Source organism: Vulpes lagopus, chromosome 1 (assembly GCF_018345385.1).
Source record: "Vulpes lagopus strain Blue_001 chromosome 1, ASM1834538v1, whole genome shotgun sequence".
In the NCBI taxonomy this organism is placed as follows: domain Eukaryota; kingdom Metazoa; phylum Chordata; class Mammalia; order Carnivora; family Canidae; genus Vulpes; species Vulpes lagopus.
Genome location: NC_054824.1, coordinates 66,451,809 through 66,463,849, shown reverse-complemented (window position 1 = coordinate 66,463,849; position 12,041 = coordinate 66,451,809). Strand labels below are relative to the sequence as shown.

At 60.6% G+C, this 12,041-nt stretch overlaps 1 protein-coding gene across 2 annotated transcripts in view; it reads right to left on the bottom strand.

Annotated features, from left to right (window-relative positions):
* Positions 1-8,918, bottom strand: part of MDGA1 (MAM domain containing glycosylphosphatidylinositol anchor 1) — a 61,118-nt gene extending 52,200 nt beyond the window's left edge. For both annotated transcript variants that reach the window (XM_041722280.1, XM_041722279.1), the window contains exon 1: positions 8,471-8,918. In XM_041722280.1, coding sequence (XP_041578214.1) covers positions 8,471-8,537 — 67 coding nt within the window. In that variant the 5' untranslated portion in view covers positions 8,538-8,918. The remainder of the gene's footprint in view (positions 1-8,470) is intronic.
* Positions 8,919-12,041: the final 3,123 nt, after the last annotated feature.

Sequence of the window (12,041 nt, the reverse complement as noted above, 5' to 3'; positions counted from 1 at the left end):
CCTGGGGTTGAGAACCACTTCTCTACACAGCTTCCAACCCTCCAGATAATCAAAGTCTATTTCAGCGGAGTTTCTGGGACTGGAAAGGAACCAACAAGAGCCTGGGGTAGAACCTCCAAGGCAGGCCAAGCAGCGCCCTCCCGCCTGCTCAAGTCATTCCCCACGACCCACCCCTGCAGCCCCACTCGCCACAGGCAGAAGGCTGGGGAGCAGGAGCTGCTGTTGGGGCCCTCCCTGGCCTGCCATGTTTCTCAAAAGCGCAGCCTGCACCTCCTGCTTCCACACGCCACCCACTCCCGGGGCTCCCTACCATCTGCCTGCCACCCCCTCTGCTCTCATGAACAGAGTCCCCAGAGTTCGCCTGAAAGTTTACAAAGCATTATCACTGTCGGGCTTCTCTGTAATCCTAAGAGCTGGACATGCCTAAGCCAGCCTTCCAGATAGGGAAACTGAGTTCCAGACGTGAGGCTCCTGGGCCAGAGCCCCTCACAGGCAGCAAGCCACCCACTTGGCCCTCCAAGCCAAGTCTGCCGTTTGAGTCCATCGTCTTTCCTGTGTGTCCTTGGTATTCAAAGAGTGACGCAGACCAGCAACACGGCAGCACCCAGGAGTTTGTGAGAAATGCCAACCCCCCAGCCTGGACGGCGCTTGCTCTGTCTCCTTCACCTCAGATGGCCTTTCCTGCCACAAACTCTGTCCCTTCTCCTGGCTTTCCGGGCCCTGTCCACCCTTGGGCCTCCTCCTACCTCCCTGATGCCAGCTACTCTGTCTCTTCTCACCGTCCCCCACCCAGGGTGCTGGTCTCAGCCCAGTGCCCCTCTCTCGACTCTCTCTTCCCTGGCAGTTTAAGTCAATGCATGATTCAACCCCCATCATTCTATGCACATAAATCCAGATGTGCAAATCTGCCCTTCAGAATCCTCCCTCTTCTGAGCATGAACGCTTATGTCCAGTTACCCCCGCCTACACCTCTCCCAGACCTCCCACACCGGAATCCCATGAAGTTCAAAACTGCATTGGCACTGTCGTTAAAGTAAAATGATTTATTGAGGTTTTGCAGTGGGCCGAGCACAGTGCTCAGGGCTTCCCAGGCACTGCCTCACTGCACGCTTATCACAAACCCGAGCAGTGGCTTCGACTATCTCTGTCCGAGAAGCAGAAAAGCCATGTCTTAGAAAGCTGAAGGAATTTCTCAGACTCTCATGGCTGGTGCAGGGCAGAGCTGGGGTTCAGATCTGGCTTCCTACCCAGAAATCTCAGCTCTTAACTACATCACTCCATTGCCCAGAACCCGTCTGACTTCCACGGGCTTTGCTCACTGCTGTTGCGTGCCAAACCTCAGAGCCATTCTCAGCCTTAACTCTTGCCTGCGCTCTTCCTGGAGCCCTTTTGGAACCTAATGATTGTACAGTCTCATTTCTTGCTTTTTCCAACCATGTCTAAGTGGGCCCCTTTCCCCACGCCCAATCCCCTGCAGTCTGTTCTCTACAAGGCAGCCAGAGGGATTCCATTAAAAAGGTATCAGTTCATATCCCTCTCCTGCTCAAAATCCTCCCATGGCTCCCCACATCTCTCAGAATACAAGCCCTACATAGCCCTCAAGGCTGTGAACAACCTGGCCCCACTAACTCTTTAACCCCACATCCTACCCCCACCCCCACCCCACCCCCATTGCTCACTCTGCTCCAGCCAAGCTGGGCACCTCCTTGTTGCTAAACGGGCCAGGCATGTTTCTACTGCAGAGCCTTTGCACTGGCTAATCTCTTGCCTGGACTATACTTCCCGCAGATATCCACCGGGCCTCCTCACTCCTCCCTGAGCATCTTCAGATCTCTCTTCAGGTGGCCTCTACACAAGGAGGCCTCCTAGCCACTGTATTTGAACTTGAACTACCACTCCTTGTTCCCTTGGCTCCTTTACCCCTTTTCATTGATCCCATCACCATATGATGCATTACATACTTATTCAGTGTTTATTGTTTGTTTACAGTCTGAATGCAAACTCTCAGAGAGTAAGAGCTTGTTTCTCTCACCAGATACCTCAAGCATTCCACACAGAGCCTTCCCTCACGTGTTTCTGGGATGACCACAGTTCTTGTACCCACTCCCTCCAGTCCATCCTCACAGTCACCACCCTGGATCAAGTTCTCCGCATGACTTCCCTGGACAACTGCAGGACCTCCTGCCCAGCCTCCCTCCCCCTGACTATACCCTCTTTACAACACATAGCTGCACAGCAGCCTGAATATGGCTCACATCAGCCCCCTTCTCCACCCCAGACCTTCCTGAAAGCTTCTCCCATACCCAGGACTCCCGTCTCCTCCACCCAAGCACAGGCTCTGTAATTAGATCCGGGTTCGAGCCTGGCTCCGTCACTTGGACAAGCAGACTTCATTTTTCTGAACCCCCCATTTACTTTTTGGTAAAATGGGCTGACAATGACTCACTGGGGTGGCAGGGGGGGGGGTGGCGTTGGTGAAGCAGTGAGGATTAAAGACAATATGCATTTGTGATCTCGGCCTAGGAAGGAAACATGAGCAACTGGTCTTATCATTCCTTTGCTGTTCCAACACAGAGCGCCCATTCCATTTCAGCCTCTGCTCCCACCCCGACTGAGTGACTCACTACTCTCCCCACGCACCAGGGTCTCTATCATCCACATGCCTTTGCTGCTAGGAGCTCTCTGCCTGTGACGGCCTTCTCATCCTTACTTCTGTTTGTCAAAAGCCAGTTCAAATGCCCCTTCACAAGGCCTTGCAAGCAACTTCTCACCCCTTTGAGTCCCCAGTCCTTTATCTGCCCTTGCCAAGGTCTTCAGGACCCACTTTGTACGTGACTCCCTTCCCCTTCTCTTTGAGGACAGAACCGCCACCTTTCCCACCCCCAAATCAGAAGGTCCCCTGGGATGGAGTCTCTCGGAGCCACCTCTTACCAGCTGGGTAACCTCGAACAGGTCACTTAAAATCTTGGAGCCTCCATTTCCTCTTCTCTTAAATGGGGACAAGAGGGCCTGCTGTGCTGACCTCTCTGAACTTTACGGGGAAACAAAGGAAGCAGAGGCATAGAAACAGCGAGGAAGGCGCACGACACTTACATGCCTGTAAGGGATTGTTGTTATAACCAATGATTTTCCTTGAAAGATTCATTCCTCTCTGCACAGAAGGATGCCTGAAAGAATGAACCATCACCAAATGCATGGCGGGGTGTCAAGTGAGTGTTACTTTCTTCCTTATAATTTTACATATTCTCTGATTGTTATGTGTTACTCACTGGGGGAAAGAGAGATTTCGTTGTTTAAAAAATATTCCTCTGTGTTAAGCATTGCTCTTGCCTCCTGCATCAGCATTTACATTCAATAGGGCCCTTTAATACCTCATTCCTGCCTTGGGCAGACATGTGCCTGCAAAGTGGTCTTCTGAGCAGGGGAGAAAGATGAAGAACAGGAACCACACCCCAGATTCCCAAAGGCAGCTCTAAAGGGCAACTGTCCCTCCTCTGCACACAGCCTCACCTGGGCAGGAGCCCACAGAGCTGAGCCCCACCAAAAAGCTCTCCAGTGGCCTAGGGTGCAGGAAGTGTGGCTTTGGCCACATGCAAGTGCCACGGGACACTGGGGCGAGCATGTGGGAGGTGGAGTGGGGGCCCAGAGCTTCAGAAGGCCCTAGGGAGCCCCCATGGGCCCCAGGCTGAGGAATTGGACTCTCATCCCACCCAGAGGCTTGAGGCCCAGGGAGCCCTGGAAAGGCAATGTGGTGGCCAAGCCCTCCCCCTGCTGGCCACATCTGGAGTGGCAGTGCCAGCAGCAGAGGTCAGCGTCCCCAGGCAGCTACACACATTCCCTGCACCTGGGGCGGAGTCAGGCTCAAGGGTCCAGAGGCGGGTAGGGGGCGGGCCATGGCTCTGCCAGGACTGAGAGACCCAAGGTCCCATCTCCCAGGCCCCCTATCTCTGTGGGGGCATCTCCCCACCCAACATGGAGATGGGAGACAGGTGGGGGTGGGGGGAGGCAGAGTAGTCCATGGGGGAAGGATGGAGGAGAGGAGGAGGTGATAGAGAGGGATTCTCCACAATGCAGCCTGTCCCACTCCTCTGAAGCCCACCCGTGTCTCCTGGGCAGCCCGGGCTGCTCCCGCTGCTGGGATTTCCACTCCCACCCCCAGATAATGATTTCCTGCATCATTCATTTGCAGGGCCCTGGCGGCTGTGATTAGCTCCCTCCATTCTCCCTCTGGAGCACCCCCCACAACACACCCTCGTCGCCTCTTCCTCCCTGTTCTAGCAAAGCAGAGCTAATACCAGGCTCTAAAGGAGGCTTTGCCACCCGGCCTTGGGAACTCACAGCCAAACCTGGCCAATTACAAGTGGGCCCTTGGCGTGCCCCCAGCACACTCCCTCAAGGGTGCATTCCCAGCTAATAACAGTCTCTCTAATCACTCCATTGCCAGGGCCGCCACCCAGCCAGGAAACACAGATTCCCCGCCTGCAGTGTAGGACAGGACATCATGCAGATCTTGACCCGAAGTGGGGCTCTCCAGCCTGCTGCTGGGCCTAGGGAGCTTTCAGGCTGTCTTAAGGGCCAACCTCAACTTCCATTGGGAAAGGTAGAAGGGGGTTGAGGAGATAGTGCCAGCCAGCGAGGCATACAAACCGGCCTGCTTTGTGGGCACAAGGCCCCGTCTTCCCCTCACACAGTTTCTAAAACTGGGAAGAAAGAAGGAACCGAATTTTGAACCTTCTTGAGGACATTTAGAAAACCCTGAGCCTTCTGTGAGCCCTAGGGGACCAGAGTTATCTGATGCCATGCCTTCTCCAGGGGAATCTTTCATCGTTTAAAAAAGATTCCTCCGTGTTAAGCATTGCTCTTAAGGCACGTGGTAGAAACTCTAGTAAAAAATCCCAAGAGTGCCCACACCCAGATGATGGTACTGGGAGACACACTTCCTGAAATTCCTTCTCTGCACCCCTCAGAGGAGGGAAAAAACCTGACTTGGTGATAATTCTGTAAGCTATGTTGCTCTTGTCAAATTATTCAACATCTGTCTTCATGTTCCCACAAAAATTAGCATAGGATAGTAGTTTCTGATGACACCTTTGGTGAAATATTTTGACTTCCACCAGTAAGTTGCAAACAACCTGTCTTAAGGATAATGTCAATTCCTACTCCTGCATATTAAATAACCCAGGGGGTTGTTGTGTTTTTGTAAGGGAGAGGAATCCCACCGACCTGCCCTGGCTGGAAGTCCTGCAGCTACAGGAGGAGAGGAAGCCAGGGTGGAGGAGAGGGTGTTTTCTGATGAATCCACACGCAGGATACTCTTCCTCCATCACTTGGCTACTGCCTTTGCCCCAGAAGTAGGCCTCTGGGGCCAGCACCCCACCACCACCAGAAAACAATTACGGATCCACTACGGAGCACAATAAACTGGGCCAGGAGAATGGGAGGCAGGGAGGGAAGAGGGGATGGGCTCCAAAGGGACCATCTGGTCCAGTACTCGGCTGCTATAGCATCTGCGCCCCAAAGAAGAAGGGAAGCCACCTGGCCAGACTGAGAGCACCTCCCCAGCCCTACGGCAGACAGCAGTCCTCAGGGCCAGCAAGAGGATCCTCAGAGGGAAGCAGAGGATAGAGCTCTGGTTATCTGCCTCCTACCAGCCTCAACAGAGGCCCAGGGCCCAGGCTAGATCCTGCCGGCTTTGCCTCCACGTCGTGCTCTTCCTCCCCCTCCTGCTCTTCCTCCCCCTCCTCAACTGAGCTTCCACATTAATCTGCCCCTCCTTCACCACACAGGCCTGGGGCAGAGGAGAATGGGCTGGGGTTCCCGCCCCAGGACACACTGTTTTCTTTTGTGCCTGGGCTTTCAGTCTCTTCTCTCTTCTCCTCCCCAAATCCCCTCTGGCCGCCAACCTAGGACTCTGTGACTCACCCTAAGTAGAGACCCTCAGAGGGTGCCCCACCACCCTGCTGGAATACAACCTAGACAGACTCCTTGGGGGGGGGGGGGGAATCGCAAAAAGCATTTCTTCAACCTCTCCCTGACCATGGCCCTTCATTTCTGCAGCAAATATTTGCCGAGCTTCTGTGTGCCCGGCACCATGTTGGATGCCAGGATATAAGGATGGACACAAGTGACCATCCCTCACTCCTACTCTTTCTCAAGCTGCTTTCCCTGCTTTGGGAGGAGAGGGAAACTGGGGGGTGGGGTGGAGGGGAGACCTATAGTCCTACAATAGTCCCCCCTTCTGCTGTCTCTGGCCAAAGCTAGCATCGCAGAGAACTCAGCAGCCTTTTGCCGTCCTCATACTAGATCTTCACACCTCTCTCCATCCGCCTCAACGAAGATGAAGCCTCCCCACTCTGCAATTCCCCTGAGGCCCCAGCCTTCTCCGGAGCTGACGCCCCAAAGGCACTGTCACTCCAGAACCAGGGGGTTGGTCACCCAGCTCACCTTGATTTGTTCAAGTGTAGAGCAACAAAAAGGGAGACCCAAGCATGAGAGAGGAGAAACTATAGAAAACAGGGGGCAGAGAAGTCAATGGCCAAGTCCTGTCCCCAAGTCCTCTGAGATCAGGGTCTGTAGGCACCACGGTTCTTATCCACACCCCCACACCTCACCCTGCCCTCATTGCTGGGGTTTTCAGGCTAGGCTCGGGGGAGTGCCCTGACCATGGGCCCTGCGCAGCCCTGGAGAAGGCTGGAAATGCTGGGAGGCGATGGAGAAGAGGGATGGCCAGGAAACAGGTTAACCAGATCTCCCAAGGGCACTTGGTGGGAGGGGCAGGTAGAGGACAGCAGGGAATAGGGAGAGGTCTGGTCACTCTCAGAGCCCCTGGGGCGTGATGAGCAGGAGGCAAAGACCTCGGGGGACATCCCTCCTTAGGCTACCTCTTAAGGAGGCAGTGAAGCTGGGAGGAAACTTGGGAATAAAGAAGAGGATCCGAATCCCCCAGACCACCCAGTGTCTTCCTCTGTCCTGGGGAGGCATCTGGGGCGGGCTCAGTGGCCTCCCCCCACAACCCGCCCTCTCGCAGTCCCCGCTGCCCTCCTCCTTCCCCTTCCCTCTTCTGGCCTCTGTAAAGGGCCAGGCAGTAAGAGACACACAAACTAATTAAGAAGCAGAGTTTGGCCAGATGCCTGGGCCAGCCTCCCCCGGGGAATTAAGCCCAAGCCAGCTAACTGTGTAGGGCGGGGAGCATGTCACCTCCCAGACGCCCCTCAGGACACCGGGCCTCTCCAAAGGCACAGCAAGACCAGCAGCCCCCAGAAGGGAGCGTTTAGCATCCGCACCTGAGGCTGGCGGCCGTGTGCCCTGTACCATGTTGGGGGGCAGCTGGGTGGGAGGGGGGCACAATGCCTCTGTCTCCACGCCAACAGAACAGGTCAAACACTCCTCTGATCTAAACATGAATAATCGGGCCCTGGGTCCAGCCAAAAAGGGACAGGGACCTCTCCCCACCCCAACTACACATGATTACAAAGTGACCGACCCAGACCACCCTGCAGTCAGGAGAAGGCAAAGTAAGAGCCACTGGGCCGCAAGACTTTCTGTGCTGTAAGGTCAGGGCGCTGAAGCCTCCTAGAACTCGGAGGGAGGGCCCCGAGAGGAGGGAACTCGGGGTGATCCTAAACAGATGGTGCCTCCTGCGGGACCTTTCCGGGGAACACCCTCTGGCGAGGCAGGAGAAGGGACAAGCAGCCAGTGTCCCCTCAGCGCCGGAGAACGAGGCGTGGGGCCGCAGGAGCAGAGCTGCGTGGCAGGAGGCAGAGTTGGGCCACGCAGCCCGCTGGGTGCGCGCCGCGTTTGCGTCTCCTGGGGACGGCGGCTGAGTGTCCGCGTGTGCGCTCAGCGGCGGGGAAGGTGGGGCTGGGGTTTCGGAGCCGGGAACCGGGGACGCGAGGCACTGGCGCAGGCCAGACCCAAAACGGATGCCGGGCTTCGGGGCGCGCGATCAGCGGCTGCTGCCATCCGCTCCGGCAGCCGAGGAGCGAGTACAAGCAGCCGCGGCGCCGCAGCGCGAGCGGGTAGGGCGAGCCCGCCGCCGGGCCGCGGGGCCGCGGGGCCGCGCGCAACTCGGGATCGTGCCGCGCCCGCCTCTGCTCCGGGGGCCGAGCCAGGGCAGCGCGCGGCTTCCGCGCCCGGCGCTGCCCCGGGCCGGGGTCCGGGCTCTGTCGGGCTCTGCCGAGCCGCCGGGGGCTCTCAAGGGTCCCGGGGCAGCCCTGCCCGCTGGCAAGCTTCGAGGAGGTGGTACCCCCCCCCCCCGGCATCCCCGGCTTCACGCCAGGCCCTGCGACCCGTCTCCGTGCTCCGAAACAGCTGGCGCGAGCTCCCGGCGCCCTGGCGAGGGCGGGGACCCGGGCACCGCTCCGGAGTCCGAGCCGGGGTCCGCACCGAACCGCGGCCGCGCGCACTTGGCGCCTCTTGCAAAGTTTCCGCGCGGCGCTACGGCGGCGTGGAGCGGGGCGCGGGCTCTTACCGTAGACTCCTTGTCCCCGGCAGTGGAGGGGGATCAGCGCCAGAAGTAGAAGGCAGGTCACCTCCATCTTCACGGCCGGTGCTTCATCCCCGCGAGGCGGCGCAGCCCGAGAGGTGGCGGGGGGCGCATCCGCCGGGGCCCCGCGATGCCCCCTGCGTCCCCCCTTCCCCCGGGAGGCGACGGAGGGGGCGGCGGCCGAGACCCGGAGACCGAGGCGGCGGCGGCGGCGGCGGCGGCGACCCGGGTTTCTCCTCCGGCGGGGCCGCTGCCCGCGTGGGGACGCAGGGGGCGCTGGCCCGGCCCCGGGTGCCTCGGCGCGCCCCGCGCAGCAGCCAGCGCCCCGGCGCGAGGAGCCCGGCCGCGGGTCCGCCCCGGGTCCCCAGGGCTGTGTGCGCCGCGCGCCGCGCGCCAGGGACCCCTCCGCGGCGGAGGGCGCGCCGCGATCCAGCAGGCCACCGGCCACCGGCCACCGGCCACCGGCAAACTTGCCGTCTCCCCGCCGGGGACGCCCCTCGGTGCGGCGGGGCGGGAAGGCCCGGGCTGCGCTCAGGTCAGTCCGCCGTCTCCGGTCCTGCGGCAGGTGCCGGGGGCCCCGAAGCCCGACCCGAGGGGGCCGGGTTGGGCGCGCTCCCCGGGGCGGAGGAGCCCGGCCCCGGCCCTCCTGAGCGGGGAGCGGGGAGCGGGGAGCGGGGAGCGGGGAGCGGCGCCGGCTGGGCTCGCTCGAGGGCGAGAGCCCCGGGCCCCCGGGTCCGCGAAGTTAACCGAGCCACCGAGGGGCCCCGGGGAGCGATCGCGCCCCGGCAGCCCCGCGGGAATCCGGAGAGCAACCCCAGCCAACGGAGACCCCAGAAAGCGGGGAAACGAGGAAAGTTTGAGTCGTTTGAAAAATACTCGCGCTCTCGGCAAGGCCGGGGCTGCGGCGCGGGCGCGGGCGCGGGCGCGGGCGCCGCTCGCCGCCTCCGCCCGCCGTGCTGGGCTCCCGCCGTCTGGCCGCGGCCGCCGCGCTCCCGGCTCGCTGCTCTCCGGAGGGCCGGGCTGCGCCGCGCCCCAAGTTGGTCGTCCCCGCCCCCGCCCGGCGGCCAAGGCCGGCGGGGGCCCCCAGCGCCAGCGGGCGGGGCCGGGCCGGGCTCCCGGGCGCGGCGGCCGCTGGGCTCGGGGCCGCGGGAGCGCTCGGCTCGCTCGGCAACTTGGGCTTCGCTGTGCTGCTTCCCCCTCGGAGCTTTTCATTCCGCGCTCCCCCGCCTCCCCCCGCCTCCCGCCTCCCGCCTCCCCCCGCCTCCCCCCTCCCTCCTCCCCCCTCCTCGCGTCTCCTCGTTCGGTCTCTCGCTCTCCCACCCTTTGTCGCTCGCTCTCCTGTTTGATTCCCCTCCAGTTAAAAAAAGGAGCCAATTAAAGGCAGCCCAGCTCGCCCGGCCCAGCCTCTGTCCAATTTCCTCGCCTCCCCCAGGACCAATTAGAGAAAACAAAACAGGGCTGGGGGAAGCGGGCCGCCCGCTTCCTCCTCTCCGTCTCCCCGTCTCTCCCTCTTTCTTTCGGCCCCTCCCCCTCCTCTCCCTCTCTCCGCCGCCCCCCCCCAGCCCCCGGCAGGAAAATGTCAGAAAGCAGAAATGGATCCATCTATCCCGAGGACAGTGGCGGAGGGACGTGGGCTTCGGCGCGGGCTCCGCAGCCGCGCGCTCGCCGCTCGCTCCCCGCCCGCCCTGCACGCCCAGACCGCGGCCGAGCCGGCGCACCGACTCCGGGACCCGCGGGGCCGGCACGGCCGTTGGCCCCGGGACCGCAGCCTGCGGGCACCGCACACTTTGTGAATGTTTCGCACTTTCGGTGGTCGGAACTAGAGCGGGGTCGGAGGGAAAGGCCACCGGGCGCGCGTCCTTGGGGGCCCTGCAGGCGCGGGAGCTGCGGGTCTGCAGGGCGGTCTGCGCGGCCCCGGAGTCCCCCCGCCCCGGCCGAGCCCCCGGCCGAGCCCCCGGCCGAGCCCCCGCCCCCTTCCTGGCGGCCTCGGCCTCTCCCGGCGTAGGGCGTGGGGGCCACGGCCACCGCCGCTGCTGGGGCCGGGGCGGGGAGCGCGCGCTCCGAGCCTGCCCTTGCCTCGGCCCACAGGTTGCCAACAGGTTTGCCCGCAGGACCCGCTGCCGGAGCTCCCCTGGGCCACCGCATGCTCCCCGGCTCGCCCCGGCCTCGCCCCCTTCCAGCCTCTCCGTAGGACCTCAGGCGCCCCCAAGCGCCCCAGGGGCGCACTCTCTTGCGGCAGCCCAGCCGCGGCCGGCTCCCGCCGCGGGGGCAGGCGCCCCGGAACTCCGCGACCTCGCCCCGGCCCCGGCCCCCGCCCCGGCCCCCGCCCCGGCCCCGGCCCTCGGAGCGGGGCTGGGAAGCGTGCGCCTCCCAGACGCCGGCGGGGAGGGGGCGCGGGCCTCCGCTGCGCCTCCGTGGCCGTGTCCCCACGCCGGTCCTGCTAACCTCACCTGCTCCACCTGTCGCCGTTATCTATCTCGGCTTGTGGGGACGGTATTAGGGCGGCCCGCGGGAGCGCGGACTACCGCAGCAGCTCACAAGCCAGATTATTAACCCTTCTTCCCTGAACTGTTCAGTTCATCTTGGCTGTGATGGTGGTTCCACGACTCTATGCGTTTGCCAAAACTCAGAGAACTTACACCAAAAAATATTTCATTTTTCAATATGTAAATTAAAACACAAATTTCAAAAATAATGACAATAAAATCCACCCCATCTCAGACCCTCTTTCTGATAGGTCCCCACCCCCCACCCCACCCCCACCCCCGTCCTCAAGGGACTGACTTCTCACGGGAAAACGAGCCGGGCAGCAGTGGGAGATGCTGGGAGAAATGCCAGGCCGCCGTGGGGGGTATGCCACCTTTCTGTCCATCCTGGGAAGTCTGAAAACATCAGAAGAATCTTATTCTCCAGCCCACTTCCAACTGATTAGCTCCTTCTTTATCCCCTCCCCCTTGGTCTCTCCACTTCCTTTCCTGTGGATCCAAGGCTGAATAAGGGGACCCGTCTTAGTGCTGGGCACCCAGCAGAATCCAGCAGGACACTTGTTAAATGAATGGATGAATGATGCCCATCATAGGCCAGATACCACAGACCTAGGATACCCTCAATGCAGCCACCCTTTCTACTCCCCACCCCGCAACCGTTACCTGGAGGAAAAAAAAAACATTTTCTGCTCCATTGGGCTACAGAGCTATCAGGCCTCTTCCCACCTACCTCCCCTACCCAGTCTAAACAGGAAGTGGCACCAATTGAGGGTGTGCTGATGACTATTTTCTTTTATTGTCATCTTTCCCTTGTTCAAAAATTCCTAGAAACCTTCACCACCTCCAGGAAGCTCTCATGGAGTGATCATGGTGATTCCTGCTCTCCTTGGCTTTGCCCATTCTGAGTTGAATGAGCATGTATCCACGCCAGAGGAGACTGCCTTCCTATTTTCCAACCATCTGGTCCAAACCCCAAGACAGCAGTTAATTGCTCCTCTTTGGCCTTGGGATGTTTTACCGGGGGACAGGGAATCCCCACTGACCCAGCTGACAAACTCAGCTCTTGAGTT